The 22,760-nt window shown below is 47.6% G+C and overlaps 1 protein-coding gene across 5 annotated transcripts in view; it reads left to right on the top strand.

Moving 5' to 3' along the window:
* The window catches only part of LEF1 (lymphoid enhancer binding factor 1), a 150,439-nt gene that overhangs the window by 87,532 nt on the left and 40,147 nt on the right, over nt 1-22,760 (top strand). For all 5 annotated transcript variants that reach the window (XM_075544849.1, XM_075544853.1, XM_075544852.1 and 2 more), the window contains exon 4: nt 19,630-19,762. In XM_075544849.1, coding sequence (XP_075400964.1) covers nt 19,630-19,762 — 133 coding nt within the window. The remainder of the gene's footprint in view (nt 1-19,629; nt 19,763-22,760) is intronic.

Raw genomic sequence — 22,760 nt, forward strand, 5'->3', positions numbered from 1 at the left:
TGGGGCTCGGTCGGGCACCAGAAAACCCTCTCCGCGTCACCGGTGGTTAGTTGTGGCGCTTGAAATCGAACGTTTAACTGCAAGTTTCACCGGGAATCCGCCTTTGATCTTGGACTTGTGAGCATTTTCTGATTTTGGGCGTCTTCGTCCACAAAGGGCACTCTTGTTGTTGACAAATCTTTCTGGGGGTTTGTGTTATTGTTCACATCCAGTGGAAGAGATGAAAGGGACAGGGGCGATCTTGCATGCATGTATATTTCCAGGAGGAGTAGACCTCATCTCGCTCCTGCGGAGCAGCTGGGGCTGTCCAACTGCTGACCTTTCGATTATGGCCCAGTGTGCCACTCCCTAGCCACCAGGGCTCCCCGACACCCACATACTTAATCTTTAGAGCTCAGCTACCTGAGAACAACGGCACCTGGCTGTCACACATGTCATTTAAGTTTTTTGGGACCCATAGGAGCCCTGGTGGCCAAGTGGGCCATGTATTGGGCTGGGAAACACACGGTCAGCCGTTCAAAACCACCAGCCATTCGAGAAAGCTCCCTCCTTAAAGACGGACAGTCTTGGAAAGTCCCAGGGGCATTCCTACCAGGTCCCGCGGGGTTGACCTAATGGCAGTGAGCTGAGAAGTGAGAAGGGGGAGTCACGGCTCTTTCCCTGGGGGTCTCGCCCTGGGGGTCTCCCAGGACGGCTGAACACACAGGTGGTGAAAGGAGACCCAGCCCTTCCCCAACCCCACCGGAGTAGGAACGAGTACCCTGGATTCGGACTTCCAGCCTCCTAACCTGTCTGAAAACCCATTGCTGATCATTAAGAGAATTCGAAATCTTCCAATCAGAATCTGTTTTATATAAGCTAAAATAAAGACAGTACTTTTACCATAGTTGTTTTCAGTTACCTGTAGGAGGCTAGTTTGCAATAGAATATCGTTAAGTCTGGGTCTTTTGAATTTTACCTCCCCCATTTGTCGTCTGAGCAGGAGTATGAACAAGGGGGCTGGGGGGCTAGCCTGGCTGCAGCCCCATGCAGGATCCACCCAGCTTCCCCATTTCAGGGACTCTAGACTAGAGTCTTCCCCCGCTCCGGGCCCCACGCCTTCTTTTCCCCACTGTGTATTCTGCACATCCTGGGGAGATTGTCCAGCCCTCTGGCAGTGGGAATAGAGCAGTACCACTGGGGGAAGGAAAGGGGCTGTGTGGTTAGAGCACTCAACTGCTAATAGAGTGGTCAGTGGTTCAACCCTGCTCCAAGGTAGAAGGACGCGGCAGTCTGCTTCTGTAACGATTTACAGTCTTAGAAACTCTATGGGCCAGTTTTACTCTGTACTATAGGAACATGATGAGTTAGAATTGACGTGATGACAATGGGGTTTGGTTTTGTGGACCACCCTGTCACCTGTCCTCCCTGTCCCACTGTCCCACCCCCTCACCCCTGCCCAATGATGGAAGATCAGGGTTGGGGGTAAGATTGTCACCGTCTGTGATCCAGAAGAGGTTAGGGGCCAGTGTTGGCTTGTTCTACGTCCCTGCCCTCTCCCTGTAAAGTTCTACATCGGCATATGTGTTCTGTAAAACTCAAACTGCCCTACAACTAGTAGTCCAGGTCCGTGTCTTCTCCCCTCTAGCCCTCCTCCTCAGAACCTGGAGACCTCACTTTCCCTTCCTTCTCAACCCTTTGTTCTACCTCCGAACCAGCTACCCGCATAGTCCCCATGAGTCTCAAACCTGCTTTGTGCGGCTTTTTGCTTATCTTCAATTACATGAGTAATTTTCAAAGGGCAATCTTAAGTGGCATTAACAGGAAAATTAAATGGAGCACTTAGAGGACTTAGGGTGTGGCGAAGGTGTTGTGAAATCAATCAAGTCATAGGATGTTGCAGCTTTATGTAATTAGAAGTCATTTTCCCTTTCATTCTGTCTGGTCTTTTCTCAGCTTTCTAACTTCACTTCCACTCGCTCTTTAAAGACTCCAGTTACCCAAACGTATTAGTTTCCTTTGGGTTTCCCGAATTAATGATTTCTCTTCCTCACTATTTCTTTTCAGTTGGTCAACTGTTTGGGATGAAAACAGATCTGTCCTTAATCCCAGCTTCACCTACTAAGTTAGCCTGTGCGATCTTGGCCAGAGCCTCGCCCCTCAGAGGCGCAGTTTCGTCATTTGAAAATGAAGGGATCAATTTGATCACAAGCATAAGAGCATCGCTCATAGTTCCGGGGGTGCTGTAAATATTTGGTGAATGTCCTCTCTCTTGTCTTCCTCAGTCTGCATTTCAGGTTATGACTTGGACGCTAATCTTTTGTCGTCCCTTTCCCATCGACCCTCATTTCATAAAACATTTCTCCAGTCATTAGTGATAAAGGAGTGGTAAGAGGATTATAAGACTCTTTAGTCACCCACAGGTGCAGTGGCTTAGCACTTGGTTGTGAGCCAGTAGCCTGGTGGTTGGAACCAACTAGCCCCTGTGAACCAACTAGCCTTTCTGAAACTGTACAGCCTTGGAGTTTCAGGGGCAGATCTACTCCGCCCTATGGGATCACCGGGTTGAAATTGACTCAGCAGCAATTCAGTTTGGGTTAGTCACTCGTGGTGGTGGTGGTGGTGGTGGTGGTGGAGGTGGAGGTGGTGGTGGTGGTGGTGGTGGAGGTGGAGGTGGTGGTAGTGGTGGTGGTGGTGGTGGTGGTGGTGGTGGTGGTGGTGGTGGTGGAGGTGGTGGAGGTGGAGGTGGTGGTGGAGGTGGTGGCGGTGTTAGTGTTGTCAGGTGCAGCTAGCCCATTGTGACCCATATCGGCCGTACTATGGACAGCAGAATGAAACGAAGCTCAGCCCTGTCCCATCCTCACAACTGGTGTTATGTTTGAGTCTGTTGTTCCCGCCAGGGTGTTTACTGAAACCATTGTGGGAATCCATCTCCTCAGCAGCCTTCCTCTCCCTCGCTGCCCACTGTGACATACCCTGTGGCGTATTGGTTAGGTGTTGGGTTGCTAACCACAAGGTCCGAAGTTTGAAACCACCAGCTGCTGTGTTGGGGGAAAATATGAGGTTTTCTAATCCCCTGGAAAATTACAGTTTTGGAAACCCACAGGAGCAGTTCTGCCCTGTCCTACAGGATCGCTGTGAGTTGGAATCGCCTCAGTGGCAGTGAGTGTTTTTGATTGGACTTGCCCTTTCCCAGGACTAAGTCTCTCCTGAAAGTATGTCCAGAGTAAGTGAGATCATGAAGTCTCTCCAGTCTCACTTCTAAGGACCACTCTGGCTGTACTTGTACAGCAGATTTCTTAGTTCTTTTGGCAGTCCATGTTGTTGTTTTGGTTTGGTTTGGTCAGTATTCTTCGACAAGGCATCGGTTCTTCGTCTGTCTTCCATTTTCAGTGCTCGGCTTTCATGCACATATGAGGTGAATGAAAATACTGTGACTTGGCTCAGCCATACCCGAGCTCTCAGAGTGACATCTTGCTCTGCAAACATGTAAGAGGTCTTGTGCGCAGACTGACCCAGCACAATGCATCATTTGGTCTCTGGGCTGGTGCTTCCATGAGTCTTGATTGTGGGTCCAAGCAAGACAAAATTCTTGACAACTGCAATCTTTTAACTGTAGAGATAAGTCATTAAAGTACTGCTTAAGATGATACACTCCTAAGGGTGTAAGAGTTGTACTTCAATGTGCAATAATGGGTTTGCTAAGAATTTGCTTAAAATACAGTTGATTGTCTAAAATCTGACATGCTGAGTGTTAAAGTTAGAGAGAAAGCCAAAGCTCCTTTCAGGTTTAGATTTTTCCCCCCAAAAGAAATGTCTTTGAAACCTCAGTTCTTGTTTAGTCATTGCCCAGGTGCTTCGACTAAATCCCGTCTAGCTAATGTGAGACAGTGCAGCACGGACTTCCCTAAGCTTGGCGGGAGGCGAGGGGAAGATGTGCTCATCCTTAGTCTTGTTCCTGCCCCTCTGGACCGTCGCTCCTGTCGGTGCTGAAATATATGAGTGTGCACACACACACCCTCATAACGTGATCGCCTCTGGGTTCAAAGAGGAGGAGGAAGAGCAGAAGAAGGTCGGAAAGCCAAACCCCAGGTCTTCATGGTGTCAGCAGGGTGTTTACAACACCACGTGATAACGTTTGCACTAGCGCTTCACTCTCATCTGCAAAAGAGTAATTGACGGGGACTTCAAAAAGGAGAGGAAAAATGGGAACATTAAGTGGATCGCCTTTGCCTTAAGAGATGGAAGTTGTGCCCTGACCTTTTGATGCAAGCCCAGCTGCGCCACCACCGCCATCTCCCTGTGCCACGCTCACTGTTACGTGTAGGAAAAGGAGACACTCGGGATGGGTCTGACTAGTCACTCGCTGCCATCGCGTGGATGCTGACTCATCGCAACCATATAGACAGGATAGAACTGGCTCCGTGGTTTCCCAGCCTGTAATTGTTTATGGGAGTAGAAAGCCCCATCTTTTGTCCTTGTCTCCTCTCTAGCGGAGTGGCTGGTGGTTTTGAACTGCAGACCTTGTGGATTGCAGCGCAGCCCAACTCGTAACCACTACGTCACAGTGGCACCTGTTGTACCACCAAACGGCTTAAATATAAGGGCCTTACTTCTTTCTTTCAACGGCTTGACTCCTTAGACTCATTCAGATCATCAGAAGTAATAGTGATTCTCTCCACTTTTCAAGCCTTGTGCTAGATTCTGGGGCTCAGACCCTAAGGTACAACATCTGCGTAGTAAGAAGCAATGCCAACCAACAGTAGGAACACAGTGGTACAGGATGGTGATACAGTAGTATCACCCAGGGGGACGAACCCCAGAAACGTGGGTGAAGGGAGACAGCGGATGATGCAAGATATGAAAATAGCAATAATTTATCATTTATCTAGGGTTCACAAGGGGGGAGGGGAGGAAAGAGATAAAAAAGGAGCTGATACCAAGAACTCAAGTAGAAAAAAAATGTTCAGAAAATGATGATGGCAACATGTGTACAGATGTGCTTGAGGCAGTGGATGCGCGGACGGCTATGAGCTATAAGAGCACGCAGTAAAGTGGCTTATTTACAAAGATCCTTGGTAAAGCAGTAAAATTATTAATTCTAATATATCTCTGATGAGCCCTGGTATCGGTGTGGTTATGTCTTGGGCTGTGATCCTCATGTTTGGCAGTTCAAAACCACCAGCAGCTCCGAGAGAGAAAGACTGGGCTTTCTACTCCTGTAAACACTCAGTTTCCAAGTCTTGGAAACCCACAGGTGCTTGGCGTGACTCGATGGCATCGCGTTTAGGTTGGGTTTTGTTTCAGTGTGTGTGTTTGTGTGTGTGTGTGTGATATCACGCTATGGTTATTCAGAATTTGGTATTTGAGTCTGCCACTTCAGGGGACACAAATGATAGCGTTTGTTGTCAATGATACAATTTGAGCTTTCAATTAAAAAAAAAAAAGGAGTGTTAGAAACCCAGTTATATACTGCTATGAGCTTGCTGGCTTGTCAAATCCTGTGAGCTTTTATGAGGAGATCAATGACAGTAATAAATATGACCTTGGTGTTCTGTAAGGAAACATACCAGCTAAGTGAATGAACACTTTCTAAATGATCGATGCAGCACTTTACAAAGTCATGCAGCGTAAATTCGGAGCTCAAGGTAGATCAGTGGGTTTTGATGATGCAGTTACATACTCTGCATCACATCTAACCTTTAGGAAATGTGTACTTGTCAAGTTCTGGGGTAGGGTTCAAGAAGAGCCACCGTTGATCTGATCAAAACAGAACCTTTTCAAAATAATTCTCCTTCCCAACCTAATGAGGATAAGTCGATAAAGTACTGTTATTAGCTGCCAGGCCATATGTGCACAAGTTTATTGTAAACACGACGTTTTCACACCCGTCTCTGCAATCAGTGGGTGGCGGCCGACACGTTCTCGCGGGAATGCACTTGTGGTAGTTTTGCTGGGATTCCTTCAGAACCAGATCCAAATTAAACAGTGGGTTCTGAGGCGATCTGCTGGCCCAGTGAAATTCAAGGCAGAGGTGTCGGCTCCCAGGGTTATGGGGACTGCATCTGGAAGTCCAAAATGGAAATAGTAATCAGTGGTCTCAAAGAGCACAGAGCTGTCCCAGGGGACTTACTTCTTAGGAAGGCGTTTTAAGAAAATGGGAAACGATACTGGTGAGAAAAAGACTAGTAACGGTGTGCCAAGTCATGTTTCCCATCATAGTGACGTGCCTGCTGAGCAAGGGCTGTCCGCTGAGGATTTCACGAGAAAGGTTGACCCCTTCTGGGTTATGTCATTGATCTTGCCCCTTCAGACTGCTTTTTGTTCCCCAAGCCCAAGGTACATTTTAAGAGCACAATTTGGGCCCCCAAGGATGCCCAAACTACTCTTTGGACGTGGTAGAAATCCAAGAGCACGACTTCTTTGGAGCAGGGTTAGGAGAAGAAAACAAGGCTTTCAGACGTGTCCAGACCGAGCTGGAGGTTCTATCGAGAGACAATCGCTTCACGGTTTGACATTTTTGTAGGACACAGTTCTATGATCCGGTAGGGATGCCTTTTGACTTGCCCTCTCACATCTGTGTGAGGCTGGATTTTCTTCATGTGCTTCCATGGATGTTGTTCTTATGGCCACGGCAGCTCCCGGGATGTAGACGAGACCTGTGCTCTACACTATTTGCCGCACATTTTACCCATTAAGGCTGTGGCTTTTCAGAAGCAGATTATAAGGTGCCTGTCTTCCAAGCAACCTCCAGGTGGTTTCACACTGCCAACCTTTTGGACAATAGTGGAGTACTTAACCCTGTGAGCCGCCCTAGGAAGCCTCAACCAAAAGTAATGTTCATAATGAAGTGACTGTAAAAACAGAGGAGAACCTGGGTCTCCTGTGAACCCAAACACTAAAGACATTTGCTTAAAAAAATAAGTAAAATAAAATTATTTCATTAAGATTTAAACAGTACCACTCATTAATTAATTTTGGGGGACCATTAGAAAGCTTTTTTTCTTCTTTTTTAGGCTTTAAGGTAATACACTGAACCACCCCCCCCTATGATCTTTCATAGCAATAGCAAGACATTCATGAGCATGAGACATTCAAATGCCATCTCTTCTTTTTTTAAAAAAAAATACTTTGATTGGGAGCTCTACCATCTCTTTTTTTTTCATTGGGGGCTCATACAGCTCTTATCACAATTCATATACATACATCAATTATATAGGGCTCGTAAAAATCTTATCACAATCCATACATACATCAATTGTATATAGCACATTTGTACATTCATTACCCTCATCATTGTCAACACATTTGCTCTCCACATAAGCCCCTGGAATTAGCCGTCATTTCCCCCCTCCTTCCTTCCCATTCCCCCATCATTCATGAATCCTTGATAATTTATAAATTATTTGTCATATCATACACTGTCCAACATGTCCCTTTCACCCACTTTCCTGTTGTCCGTCCCCCAGAGAGGAGGTTATATGTAGATCCTTGTAATCGGTTCCCTGTTTCCACCCCATCTTCCCTCCACCCTCCCTCCCGATATCACCCCTCTCAACACTTGTCCTGAAGGGATCATCCATCCTGGATGCCCTGTGTTTCCAGTTCCTATCTGTACCAGTGTACATCCTCTGGTCTAGCCAGATTTGTAAGGTAGACTTGGGATCATGATAATGGGGAAAACATTTAGGAACTAGAGGAAAGTTGTATGTTTCATCGATACTACACTGCACCCTGACTGGCTCGTCCCCTCCCCAAAACCCTTCCATAAGGGGCTGTCCAGTTGCCTACAAAAGGGCTTTGGGTTCCCACTCAGCACTCCCCCTCATTCACAATGATCGGATTTTTTGTTCTTTGACACCTGATAGCCATCTCTTCTTTTAAAGGTTATAATCACTGTAATTTATTTTCAAAACCATTTCATTGGGAGCTAAGACAGATATCCTAACATTCTGTAGTCAAATCACATCAAGCAGTATTGCACCATTGCTACCACAATCAGTTTCAAAACACGCTCTTCCCTCTTGAACTCCTTGATAGCAGTTCCCTCCCCCCACTCCCCACTGTACATCCCAGAAACCCTTACTTGTGCTCTCAATAGTTTTATCAATCCTGGGTTTCAAATACATATAGCAACAACTCAAGAGGGTGACCCCCAATGACAAAACACATCTGAGATAACCCCCAATATGGAAAACAAAAACAAACCTCAGAAAATGTTGGCGACCAGATCAGGCCCAATGTGTACCAGAGAAGGGGATCACCTGACAAGTATTTATCCTTTCAAGTCAGGTTGGTCATTTTGATCTCCTGTAGTCATCTCTCCAATGCACTCTCTTTGGTAACCAGTTTCTTCCCATCCCTCTCTTAAGGATGGAGGGAGACCGCTAGAGACTTATTTCCTGTGCGGTTCTCACGAATGAATCATGGGCTTCCACTTTCCACCCATAGCCTTTTGTAAACCAAAATCTCACAATTTAGGTTCTGATACTATTTCCTCTATAGGTTTCAGATGATTTAATTTACAAATCCTTTGGTCACTGATGTTGGTGTACTTCTTCCATGTGGACTTAGTTGACATCTCACTTAGATGCCTGCTTGGGAAAATGGCTATTTTAATAAAAATGGGTTATTTGTGTTAGGTAAGAGGTGACAGTAGGTATTTTAATGTAAATATTTATATATCCCAGTTTAACTTCTGATATAATAAATATTTGTAGTTAAAACTTACATAAACAAGTTCATTGAGAGTCTCAATAATTTTAAGACTGTAACAGTACCTTACACGAGTAAACACAGACTGTACTACCTATTAATTATACTCTAATAGAGGACCTAAAGCTAACATACAAAAATATGTGTTACAGTAATGCCGGCACCACAAAATTATTAATGCTTCAATGCTTCAAGCATGCGTGTCTTTACGGTGGATCCTAAGAGATGGGAGAAGATTAAGCAAATACTGATGAGAGGAAGGTTATTGGATTGTAGGCACGTTGTTGTTAAGACAGCCAAATGTCGATTTTGACACATAGCTCTCCCGTGTACAATGAAGGGAAACACCAGCTGGTCCTGAGCCAGTCTCACAATTGCTCTTACTTTTGAGCCCATTGGTGCAGCTACAGTGTCAATCCGGTTCCTCTAGGGCCCCTCCACTTTATTAAGCATGTTATCATTTTCCAGGGACTGGTCTCTCCTGATAATATGTCCAAAGTCTGTGAGATGAAGTCTCCCCATCTGCGCCTCCAAAGGAGCATCCTGGCTGTATTCCGCCAAGGCAGATCTGTTTGTTCTTTGGCAGTCCATGGGGTACCTTCAGTGTTCTTCGCCCAGGCATCTGTTCTTCGTCTGTCTTCCTTGTTCATTGTGCAGCTTTCGCATGCATATGAGGCCGTGGAAATACCATGGCTTCGATCTGGCTTGGGGTCAGGCACACCTTAGTCCTCAAAGTAATGCCTTTGCTTCTCAGCACGTTAAAGAGCTCTCGTGCAGCAGATTTGCCCAACATGATGTGTCCTTTGATCTCTTGACTGCTGCTTCCATGAGCATTGATTGTGAATCCAAGCAAGACAGAAATCCTTGACAAATTCAACCTTTTCTCCATTTAACATGATGTTACCTATTGGTCTGGTTGCGTGAATTTTTGTTATTTTTGCACCGAGTTGTAGTCTATACTGCAGGCTGCAATCTTTGACCTTCAACAGCAAGTGCCTCAGATCCTCATTGTCCGCAAGCAAGGTTGTGTCATGTGCATATCACAGGTTGTCAATGAGCCTTCCGCCAATCCTGATACCACATTCTTCCTCATGCAATGGAGCTTCTCTGGTGATATGTTCAGCATACACATTGAATAAGTATGAGGAGGAGATACGGCCCTGTTGCACACCTTTCTTGGTTTTAAACCATGCAGTGTTCCCTTGTTCTGGTCACACACCTGCTGCGTGGTCCATGTCGAGGTTCCTCATGAGCACAAGGAATCGTTCTGGAATTCCCATTCTTCCCAAAGTTATCCATAGTTTGTTATGAGACACGCAATTGAATGCCTTTGCATAGCCAATGAAACACAAGTAAACCTCTTTCTTGGATCCTCTGCTTTGAACCAAGATCCACCTAACATCAGAGTGCTCTCCCTTGTTCCGGGGCCTCTTCTGAATCGGCTGAGCTCCTGGAAGTGCCTGCTCAGTGTCCTGCTGCCACATCTCTTGGATGACCTCCAGCATGCGATTCTGCTCTGTATCGTTGACATTGCTCTGTAATTTGGGCGTTCTGTTGGGTCACCTTTCTTCACGATGAGTACAAATGTGAATCTTCTCCAGTCAGTTGACCAAGTAGGTGTCTTCCAAATTCCCTGGCATAGATGAGTGAGTGCTCCCAGCGCCTCATCAGCCGGTCGAAACATTTCCGTTGGTATTCCATCGATCACGGAGCCTTGTTTTAGGCTAGTGCTTTCAGTGCAGCTTGGACTTCTTCCTTCAGCGCCATTGCTTCTTTTTCATATGCTAGCCCCTGTAACGGTGGGGTGTTGACTAGTTCTCTTTGGTACAGGGCTCTATGTTCTTCCCATATTCTGTTGATGTTTTCTGCATCATTCAATATTTTACCCATAGAATTTTTCACTGGTGCAACTCAAAGCTTGAATTTTTTTTTCTTGAACTTTTTCACTGTAAGATAAGCTAAGTGTGGTTTTCCTTTTTGGCTTACTGACTGCAGGTCTTTGCACATCTTATTATAATTTATTACTTTGTCTTCTCAAGCTGCCCTTTGAAGATTTCTGTTCCCCTGAGGGCTCATCTTCTGGCACCATCTCCTGCTCACGAGGACTGTAGTGGCGGGCAGGGTCGGATGAGTCCACAGGTTTCGGGGACTGCTTCTCCAGAATCTGTTCTTGGTCTAAAGTTTGCTGACCCCTCTGCCCTCTGGGTGAGCCTGCTGGTGTTGGAAATCCCTGTGGCATAGCATTCAGCACACCAGCGCCCACAGAAGGACTATCTGATAGACAAACGCTAGGTAGGGAAGGGGGAATTTGGTGGGGGGTTGGCCTGAGAGAATTAAGTCTAAACTTTAAAACTTACTGTACCTGAGAGATGAGGAACCTGAACTGAGTGATTCATCCACTGGCTCTCTTTAACCCTTCTCTGTGCCCGCCCCACAAATATTCATGGGCATGTATGCATTCTATGCCAGGACCAGAGTGAGGTGCTTTATTGGCATTACCCATTCACCCTCACTTTAATCCTGTGGGATAGTATGACGCCCATTTTATGCAGAGGAAAACTGAGATTTCATAAAAACCATAACGTGTATATGGATGGAATGGCATTTGACTGGTTGAGATTGGACTAGTGTGCCTCCAATGCCCCCGCACCCCGGATTGCTATTTGACTCCTCTTCTTGGCACCCAGAGGATGCTGGGAATGCCAGTTTTTGGATCCATGGAATATCAACCATGGTCTTTGGCGTCTCCCAGCCTTGGATTAACATCCTAGCTGTTTCTTAGCAACCGCAGCTGTGTGACCTTGTATAAATGGCTTGCCTTCCCTCCTTCTCCTTGGTAAAAAAGGCGCCATCGTACCCAACGTGGGTGTTATTTCTGGGTTAAACAAGGCAGTGAACCCAGATCGCCTTCTAGTGCACTTGGCACATCGTGGGTGCCTTCCTAGCCTCTGCTTCAAGCACCCTTTTCTAGCTAGCCATTTGTTTGCCGTTGTCTTCCTCCGATGGTTAGTTGCTCCTGTCCAGAGGCTGCCTTGCCGAGCCCACAGCAGTCCCCCCTCACATGGCAGAGTGGTTCGGGACAGAGCGGTGGGGAGGAGCTAAGTACTGAGCGGTGTGATGCGGAAAGGGCCGAAACTTTGGTATCAAACCAGTACCGGCACAACTGCGCTCTTGACTAATTATTACTTAGCACTGTGTCCAGAAGGACGCAGCGTTGCCATCTATAAATATGGAGGTAATAATGCTCAAGTATGTGAATTGGTGCCAACACACGTCAAAGCCCTCCTCTGGCCACAGGCACTTACTGAGTATCCAACACTCCAAAAACCCACGTCTGTCAACTCATAGTGATCCTGTAGGACCCAGTAAAACTGCCCCGGTGGGTTTCTGAGACTGTCATCCATGGGAGGAGAACGCCTCAGCTGTCTCCTGTGGAGGGGCTGGTGATCTCCAACTGCTGACCTGGCGGTTAGCGAGGCAAGGCGTCACCCACTGCACCACCGGGGCTCACGCACGGAATGCCTCTGCCTTCCCCTCTCCCGTGCGCCGTTCTCTCGGAGGGGGCTATTCTAGGTGTGCAAAGATGGGGAAGGTCTCCAGGCCGCCTGGTGCTTCTAGAGGTGGGCTCATGAAATTGTTACCATTTGCAAACTAGAATTTTCCACTTCCTGCGGGGAGGCCTTCAGACCCTGAGCCTTGTCATTCTGCAAAAAGCAAAGGCATCAGTCTGTCTCCGCCACCGTGACTCAGCAGTTCAGCTTGGGAGTATCTCAGCAAAGATCTCCAGGACTGGGATTTTTGAGGCCGAGGTAAGGCGCCTCCACGCACGGCCTTCGAGACCTTTCCCACTCACAGCCCCATCGAGGGTTCCGGGGCTCCCAGTCTGGATGGGAGCAGATTGGCCCGTCTTTCCCCACAGAGACCGGTGGGTGGAACCACCGAACTCGTAGCTGCTTAGCAGTTCAACACGCAGCCAGCAGTGTCACCGGGCTCTTGATTTCAGGTCCCCACGTCGCACTCGACGGCTATCCAGCCAGTGACACTGCAGCCCATGAGCCTGGATGGAGGTGACAGCCCGCAAACTCTGGGGCAGCGGCCCTGCCGCATGGGATTGCCAGAGGGAATGACTTGTAGGTTGCTACCGCAATCTCCATCTCCTGTTGGAGGAAATTAAATCGGCTCCCCTTTGTGGGAAGGGCCGAGACGGTCAACTTGTCAGCAGAGAAGGGAGACACGGTATTAAAAGCACAGGCAGCTGTCTAGTTCTCGAGCACCAGCCCTTTGGAAAGAGTCTAATGAAAAGTAAAATGCCAGTTTAACTCTGAGGGCCACATGCAGTCCTTCATCTCAATCAGTAAATCGGTGGGGGGTTAAAAGGGCCCTGGATTCCAGTGTATTCTCGGGAGGGAGTATCGATACAACGCGCAGCCAACTGCAGTGGACCTCGAGGCTTTGTGCACAGCCTGCTCCTGTGCTGTGGGCATCTGCAGATGTGCACAATGAGGACTAGCTCCCAGGCCAGCAGGCTCTTCCCTCCCCCCTCCCCCCGTTACTGCGTTTACCAGCAGGCCCATGGCCTTGGCCCAGGAAGGCGCCCAACCATGTCTTAGCCTTGGCCAGCACCACATTCTCGGGTGGCTCACAACTTTCAGGGTGGATCTGAGTTTCTGCCAGTGGTGGGTGGTTCATTTCTGGGAATGCTGCTTTGGGGGTGGCTCTCAGAACCCCTAAGTGGCACCCACTTCGTGCCCACAGGAGGTTTGGGTTTTATTGGCTGTGATGCCGAGGAGGGCCTGACCTGCAGGGACCAGCCTGGATGGCAGCCAGGCGGTCTCCCTGGAATGGTGTCCAATCCAGGAGACAGAGGCCCCGGTTGAGAGTCTCTGTGGCTCCAACTGCTCAGCTTTGAGCCGCCACCTTGTCTGACGGACTCCTGTGCCTGCGTCAGACTGCGGCCATCACATGGCTGTCACCAACTGTCAGGTGTGGCCCAGACGGTCAACTGGTCAGTGTCCACGATTTGATGAACCGGGTGGACTCTTCAGCGAGTGGTGCACAGACTTGCCTTTAGAGCCAGATGTCCTATCTATGAATTCTGGCTTTGCTACTTCCAAACCAAAACCAAGCTCACTGCCTTTGAGTCGATACCAACCCTCTAGGACAGGGGAGAACTGCCCCTGGGGGCTTCCCAGACTAACTCTTTATGGGACCAGAAAGTGGCTGGTAGTTTCAAACCACAGACCTGGAGGATAGCAGCCCGGTGTTTAAGTAACACACCACCAGGGCTCAGGCTTTGCCACTTACTAGCTGGGGAGCCCTTTCACGTCCCCGTGTGTCTATTTCCACACCTGGAATAGTGCCTGCCTGCCTCAAAGGCTGTTGTGAGGGTGAAGGGCCGAGCCCACAATGAGCCCTATCAAAGTGTTAGTGGCAATTATGTGCCTTGTGAATCCCATCACCCATCCTGGCGTTTCCCCCAGACTTCCCCTGAGCTGAGCAGCCCTGTGTGAGTGTTTAGGGCAGTGGCAGAGCTGCCCCTTCAGAATTGCCCCTTGATGTTTCCTACGCCTTTCCCCAGACCCTGTTCTTGTTGGATCTTTATTGCTGCCCCTTTGCTCACCTGGCCGGTAAACGCAGCCTGTGATGAACGGATGTGAATTAGGAACAAGAACACCAGGGTTGGGAGCCTGGCTCTGCTGCTGCTTACAGCCACTTCCAAGATAGCAGCAAGAACAGAGAATCTGGGACAGCTGCAGGCTGCCAGGAGCCCTGTTGGTGCAGTGGTTATGCTTTAGACTAACCACAAGGTCAGTAGTTGGAAACCACCAGCCATTCTGGGGGAGAAGGACGAGGCTTTCTAGGACCATAAAGAGTTACAGTCTGAGAAACCCACCGGAGCAGTTCTGCCCTGTCTGAAAGGGTCACTCTGGGTCGGGATCCACTCGATGGCAGTGAGTTCCTTTGAGGAAGTGTGAGTAAATATTGGGGTGGGGGGGGCGCTCAAAAGTTCATGGGAAACTTGGATTAGAAGAAAAGAGACATTTTCCTTGAACTTGTTATGGCCTCTTTGTGCTGTGTATCTATCTGTGCACCTACGATGTGGTTACATAAACTTGTGTACAGAGGTTTGAGGCCGTCAGTTAATCACACTGCCCCCTCTGTATTCCCTGTGTCCAAATCCACCATGATGGTGTTGTTTGGAGACCATAGGACCTAAGATGCACAATGGTCCTTTTGTCATCGACCTTAAAGCGTAGCCAGGGTAGCAGTGCCAAGGCTCTCGCCTCGAGTCCCAGGTGGTACCAAAGGGCAGGAACCCCCCCCCCAATGTTGAGAAGAAGCTCACTGCGATCAAGTCGGTGCCAACTCACAGCGACCCTGTAAGGAAAAGGACAGGCCGAATGCCCCTGTGCATTCCCAAGACTGTCACTTTCAGAAGGAGGGAGCCTCGCCTTTCTTCCAGCTGGTGGCTCAGAACCCCTGACCTTTTGGTTAGCAGCCCAACATGTAATCGTTACGCCACGAGGGAAGGGAGTCCAGGATGGATGGTTGTGCAGCTGAGCATCCGAGAGGCAAATGGGCCCCAGCCCGTTCCGTTTCCATACGTGGGTGAGAAGGCAGCCAGGTGGCGGCAGCCCACCCTTAGAATTCTGCTCACACGTATTAGTGAGATTCCATACTGCTGTCATTATGTGGCCACAAGAATGGGCATGATCCTGGCTGGCTTGAACATACCTACTAGTGCTACGTTTGCTATCCGTCTTGCAAACTGTAAGACAAGGCCAGAGCTTAAATTAAAATCCTCGGCTCCTTATCTCCTTCCCACAGGAAAGCAAATCTGTGTTGAAAACCGTAAAATTAAGAGGAGAGCAAGGATACATAATTTAGCAAAAATTCATGGCACCAGATTCTGAGCCGTATGACTGGAGGGATAGGTCAGACATTAAGAAGATGCTGCCTGCTAATGCAAGTTCCTTAAGGTGGTGCTCTGGAAACAAGAAAGGCATGCAAAAAATATATGCACCTCTCTATGTATGCATATTTCCAGAAGATTTCTTCCCCTCTGCTCTCTTTCTAACTACCCCAAGAAAGGATCTTTTGTGGTCTGTTTGGCAATTATACTTCCTCTGAGAATTCTGAAACGAAACTCGGGAGGGGGGCACAGCTTCTCTGCAGTTGCGATATGTTCGTTTTAGCATCCTGGCGCGATATGTTCGTTTTAGCATCCTGGCTTGAGAGGTTTTATTTCCATTTCGAAGTGGGTTTATAAAAAGAATGTCCTTCTCCCCGCACCCCCACTCTTCCATCCCTGTGTCCAAAAGCTTGGCTTGGGCATGGGGTGAACTGCATCGCCAACACCTAAAGAGAGTCAAAACGCTTTGTGTCCTTCTGTGCATTTATATGCGTAGTTATCTGCGCTGAGGTGCACAGAGGAAAACCGGGTGCCTTTGATAATGGTGCTCGAGTTAATACATGCCAAGGGCTATATGTCAGCTGTGCAAGTTTGCTATGAGAGCGTGGAGCTGATAATTCTAAAACAGGGGAAAGCTAATATGGAAATGACATCATGGTACCAAAAAAAAAAAATCTGATTTTTTTTCTCCCTGGCTTTCTTTTCCCCGATCCTTCCCCATAAGTTTCTTTTTCGTGTTGCTTGTAATGATAGGTTATAAAGAGAATTAAGTCGAGTAAAGAGTCACTTGGAGATGGTGGTAGTTCTATACTATTGGATGCCATATGCTTTTGGTAAAACATACAGCAAATGGAAAGTCAGTGCATGTGTCATAGGTCGCTACCATACACACCTGTGTCAGCAGGGCTCTTCAACCATGTCATACAGATACCTATGTTTTGAGCAGTGTATATCTCACAGTTTTTCAGACATTTCCACAATGAAAAATATATATATATATATATATATATATATATATATATATATATATATATATATATATATATATATATATATATATAGACATTTGCTCCTGGAGAAATGGATTCAGCACATTTCATTTTTGTAAGTTAAAAAAGTTTCACTAATTCAAACTAATTTTCACTAATTCAAACTAATTGTGGGGAAGGCATGTCTGAACTAGTGAAACAGAAGATCATAGGCAGTCCCTTCGGTTGGCTAGTGATCATTACTCCTGTCTACTGTGTAGACAGTAACTCACTGCCATCCAGTCCAGGCGATCCATAGCACCCTAGAGGACAGGGTAGAGCTGCCCCTGTGCGTTTGGGAGACTGGAAAGCTTCACGGGAGTAGAAAGCCTTGTCTTGCTCCCATGGAGAGGCTGGTGGTTTCAAACTGCTCACCTTTGGCTTAGCAGTCCCATGAGGAACACACCGTGCCCCAGGACTGCTGCACCGTGATTTCAAGCCAAGAGCTGCCCAGACTGCTGTAATTAATAAATGAGTGTAAAATTAAAAACATCTTTTGCATATATACACTTGTGAGGTTTTCCTTTCTTTTGGGGTATGTACTTGTGCATGTTGAGCTGTTTAAAAAATGATCCGCTTAATTAGGTTAGACCTGCCTGAATCTTGTTTACATTTTTTATTTACTCAGCAATCATTTCCTTGAAAAGACAAACTCCAGATTCGCTCAATCAAAATTCACCCAATCAGATTCTCAATTAATGTAGCCCAAGTTAGTAGACTGAACCTTTCAATATTTTTGGTTTTTTTAGATTTCCAGCTTAAATAACAAACATCCTTTTTGAACAAGTGTAAGCATAGAGTCTGGTTGAAGCTGAAAATTGTAACCCATTGTAGCAGTTTAGATGGGCCATATTTCTTATTACCTAGTTGAATGGAAGGGAACTCTGGTGGTGTGTGTCCTGGTTACAAGTTGGGTTGTGATCCTCCTGGTCGGCAGTTCAAAACCACCAGCAGCTTCAAGGGAGAAAGACTGCACTTTCTACTCCCATAAACAGTGACAGTCTCAGAAGCCCACAGGTCCCTCACTGTAAGTCAGCATTGACTCGATGGTGGTGAGTTTGGTTTTGGGAGTTAAACTGAAGATTGGAAATCGCTTTTCATCAGTGCAGCTGTCCAGAAGTAAAGAACCAGAGGTTGACCTGAGTAGGGGCTGGCACGTAATGGATGCTAGTACTGGGAGCCATTGAATCCATTCCAGATGCACAGCAGTACAAGAGAAGAAAACACCGTGCGGTCCTGCACTGTGCTCACAATCGATGTGCCGTCTGAGACCATTGCTGAAGCCACCGTGTCAATCCATCCAGTCATCTAGGGTCTTCTTTCCGCTGGCACTTTATTTACTCTACTTACAGGGACAGGTTTCTTCCTGGTAGCATGGCAGAAAGTTTCCTATCCTCACGCCACACGTCTAAGGAGCATTCTGTGTGTGCATTTTTCAAGACGGATGTGTTTTGTTCTTCTGGAAGTCTGTGGTACTTTGATAATTTTTAGCCAACGCTATCCTGAAAATGAGTCGATTCTTCTTCCGTCGTCTTTATTCATTGACCAACCTTCACATGCAGAAGAGGTGGTGGGAAACACCATGGTTTGGGTCAGCTGGCACCTGAGTCTCAGAAGTGGCATCCTTGCTTTTCAGCATTTCAAAGAGGGCTTAGGAAGCAGACCGGTGTCCACTGCAAGAAATCCTATGATCTCTTCATGGCTGCTTCCGTCAGCATTGATTGTGGATCCAAGCAAAATGAAATCCTTGACAGTGTTCGTCTGGATAGTTGTGTCTAATTGATCAAACTAGTTGATAATAAGTACTTGGGGAGGGGGAATAGAGTGAAATGTTTCTGAAAATATCCAGCAATGGAATTATGAATTTATGTTCCAGGGGGTTACTGATGTGCAGCAAATTCCTGTGTGTTGGTTTGTTGACCCGAAAGAACTGAAACCCAGCTCCCGGCCATTGTGTTGATGCCAGCTCCTAGCTACTCCATAGCACAGAGGTTCTCAACCTTCCCCATGCCATGGCCCTTTCATAGAGTTCCTCATGTAGTGGTGACCCCCCAGCCGTAACATTATTTTCGTTGCTACTTTGTAGCTGTAATTTTGCTACTGTTATGTATCAGGTGACTCCTGTGAAAGGATCATTCCATTCCCAAAGGGGTCGTGGCCCACAAGTTGAGAACCGCTGTCATAGGACAGGGTAGAACTGCCCCTGTGAGGCTCTGAGACGGCCACTCTACAGGAATAGAAAGGCCTCGTCTTTCTCCCGAAGAGTGATGGGTAGTTTCGAACTGCTGACCTTGTACATCACAGCCTAACGCCACCAGAACTCCTTTATTTCCACATAAATGCATTCATTTGTGCGTGAAACAATCTTTGGTACCTCTTTCTTGTTTAAAATCATTTTATTGGGGGCTCGTACAACTCTTAGCACACTCCATCCATCCATCGCGCCGAGCACGTGTGTACATTTGTTGCCATCACCATTCTCAAAACATTTGCTTTCTGCTTGAGCCCTTGATATGTCAGGGAGAAATACGAGTTACAGTCTAGGAAACGCGCCAGGACAGATCTACCCAGCACGGTAGGGGTTGCTAAGAGTCGGAATTGCCTCGGCGGAAGTGAGCTTGGTTGGTTGGTTTGGGTTGGGTTTTAATGTTAGCCAGGCTTGATGCATAAAAAAGCTTCTAAAACCTTTATGATTTCGGCTCCAGCGACTCTTTGACCTGAGGAGACAGTGCAAAAGGGAGTGCGAACACGTGGGTCCACAGCTTCTGTCTGTCTGACCGGCCGCGGGGCTTGATAAGCAGTGGTCTTTTAGTACAGCAGGACAGCCATGTGTGTGCGGACTGTCCGCCCTGGGACAGTGCTGTGGCTTCATCTGTGCACCACAGTGGGGTGCGTTGCCCACCCCCCGAGATGGGCGGGTTTTTCCTTCCTGTTGGGGGAGGACAGGAGAGCGGGGCCTCCTCACTAACTGTTGACTTTGCTGTTACTTTGCAGTCCAATAAAGTGCCCGTGGTGCAGCCGTCCCATGCGGTCCACCCTCTCACCCCCCTCATCACTTACAGCGACGAGCATTTTTCTCCAGGATCACACCCGTCACACATCCCATCCGATGTCAACGCCAAGCAAGGTGAGCGTTCCTGCAGCCCCAGCCCTACCCTCTCCCGGAACAAAGTGCCAGGCCCCTCAGCCAGCCCCCCCTGTGGCAGCCAAGTGACCCGGCCACTATCTGGGCTCAATGCATGGAGTGGGTCCTAGCACGTGTGTAAGAGAGCAAGAGTAATTGACAGCAGTTCTCTGCAAACCCACAGGAACCTGTCGGTGCTTGTCTTGCCTTGTAGAATGAGAAGACAGAAGGAAAGCATAGACGGGTCATACTCAATCAAAGTAACAGCCCTAAAAAATTTTTTTTTTCTGGAATCTATGGTCTACCATACAGACCAGCTTGCTGTACAGATACACAAAATGCACAGCCCTCTGTGGCCGGGCCAGTGCCCACTTGTTGCAGCGGATGTGAGGCGTGGACAGAGATGAGAAAGAACTTAGCAGAGACATAGGAAAGGATTGCATGGCAGATGGTCTCTTTTAGCCTTTTGTGCGTTCTTTTGGCCATCCAGTTATATCTCCATTGTGGATTTCCCCCCCCTTCTCTTTTAATTTGCCATTTACATAGTACATGCTTTGGTTAATGCATAAAACTACCTCTGTTTAAAGCACAGCATCAGGAACTGAAGCATGCTCCTCTGCATCATCTTAGGGACCCAGCAGGACCAAGTTGACCTGCTCCATAGGTTTTCCCAGGCTGTCAGTCTGTTGGAAGCAGGCAGCCTCATCTTTCTCCTGTGGAGCACACTACTCAGTTCAAACAGCCGACCTTTGATATAGTGGCCTAGCGCTTTCACTGCTGCGCCACCCGTGCATTGAAACAAATCACTCCACCGAGTTTGAAGCGACCAGCCCCACCATGGGACAAAGATGGGGCTTTCTACTCCTGAAGAGTTCCAGTCTCGGAAACGCTTGGCAGCTCTAGCCTGCCAATAGGACCACCATGAATTGGAATCGATGCCAGTGAGCATGGTTTGGGGATTTGGGGTAGGGGTGGGGGTGGGGCTGGAGTTCAAGGATCCTTTCTCAACCACACCCAAAACAACCCAGTTGTGGTCCAGTCACTCCCGACTTTTGGATAAATTTTATAAAAGCTAAGCATCACCTGAAGCTCCCAGGTTTGCCCTGGGCTTATTCTTCATGGGAAGTCCTGCCCTGGCCCTGCTTGCATTGATAAGGGGCCTCCAAAGAATAAGAAAGTCGAAAGACAGCATTATAGATTCATGGAAAAGAAACAAGGATATGGATCTTCAGAAGAAGGCTGAGTGTGAGGGGAGATCAAAGATGTAGTCTCGGTCACAGCAAGTCACTCGGTGTCTTTGCGTTCTGCGTGGGGAGTCCTGAGGGAGGGAGTCTTGACCTGTGGGTCCCCATCTCTGACTGGAGTCCGAGCTCAAGACGCAAGATCTAGATGATGATTAAACATAGATATCAGTTTAACTGACAGTCTTGCAGTGCACACTACATCGGTGCTGGCCCTATCCTGAGCACCTGAAGCACTAGCTCATTGCAGAGAAGGCTGTACCACGGCTCAGTGGGTTCTTTTCTGAAGAATTCTAGGACCGTGGATGTTCAAAAGAAACACTTGTCTGTGATGCAGACGTTTTCTCTTTAGCTCCACCCTTCACTGTTGAACTGCTACCCTACCTCGTTTTCCCTTTCTAACGCTAATGAATATCATTGCATCTCACGCAAATTAAAAAAACAGATAAACGAACACAAATTCTGCAGAGAAGGAACGTGTGGGCATGACCTGGAGTTGTGTGATTGAAGCTGCTCTCTTCTGTCCTGATATTTACACGATCTTACATTCCTCTCCCGGTTAGGGCACACACTCATTTCCACCCACCCCCCTTTCTCTCTGGTGGCATCGTGGTTATGCGTTCAAAACCACCAGCGGCCTCAAAGGAGAAAGACCGGGCTCTCCTCCTGTAAGTAGCAGGTTTGGTTTAGTCTTTCTCTCTGGGTGTGCTAAAGGAAATGGAAAGTAGGTGAAACTTCTGTTTTAATTGTACTTGGTATCAGTCAGGGTTTAGGGCCCTATGTACATCTAGAGAGCATCCCTTTTATCCTTAGGTTGTTGTTTGGTGCCTGGACTCAGTTCTGATTCATGGCAATGGGCGAACAGCAAGAGTGAAGCTCTGCCCAGTCCTGCGTCTTCCTCCCAGCTGTTCTTACCTCTGAGCCCATTGATGCAGCCGCTGTGCTGTCTGTCTCCTTGAGGGCTTCCTCTCTTCACTGCCCCTCCACGTTACCAAGCTTGATGTCCTTCTCCAGGGACTGGAGTACACGAGACAAAGGCTGACCCCCCTTGCCTCTAAGGAGCATTCTGTGTATACTTCTTCCGAGACGGATTAGTTTGAATATTCTTCACTAGCCCCAAAACAGCAAACAGTTACAGGACACGTCCTCTTCTGAATTACATTTCCTCACAACACCCCTCCTCTGTGACTCTGATTTCACCAGACGATAACCATCAAGTGACTTCTTCAAAGACACATAATGCACGAGTGGCAGGAATCGCTACATTAGCCCACACAGCCTGACTCTGGAGGGGTTTTATCCAAGTTTCTGTAATTTACTATAAAAGTTTAAGAACACTGAACGCCGGACCTATGCTGAGCATGGCCTCTGGCTTCCGTTGGTATTCGGTCAGTACATAAGGAGTTGAAGGAATGATGTGGGACGTGTCTTCTGTCCCATGGTAGCTGGTGGAGGGGCACTCAATGTCAGGCCGTAAAACAGGGAGACACTAGGGGAAACGCAAGCATTTTCTGCTCCCCTCATCACCCTGTGCTTGCTTTAGAATAGATTGCAAGACCGACCCGGCTTAGGGCGTGGGTTGATTTGAGTTGTGTGATTCACTTGTTCTAAAATGACTGCAGAGAGCACCTTCTGGAGACAAGTCTGGTTCCCTGGGTGGCTCGGCAACTCATGGGCTCTCTCTTCTAATGTTGCGAACAGTACATAAACTCCCGCAGGAAATCATTTGCACAGACTGACTATAAAAGAAAATGGAAACC

The sequence above is a fragment of the Tenrec ecaudatus genome, chromosome 3, assembly GCF_050624435.1.
Source record: "Tenrec ecaudatus isolate mTenEca1 chromosome 3, mTenEca1.hap1, whole genome shotgun sequence".
NCBI classification, from domain to species: Eukaryota; Metazoa; Chordata; class Mammalia; order Afrosoricida; family Tenrecidae; genus Tenrec; species Tenrec ecaudatus.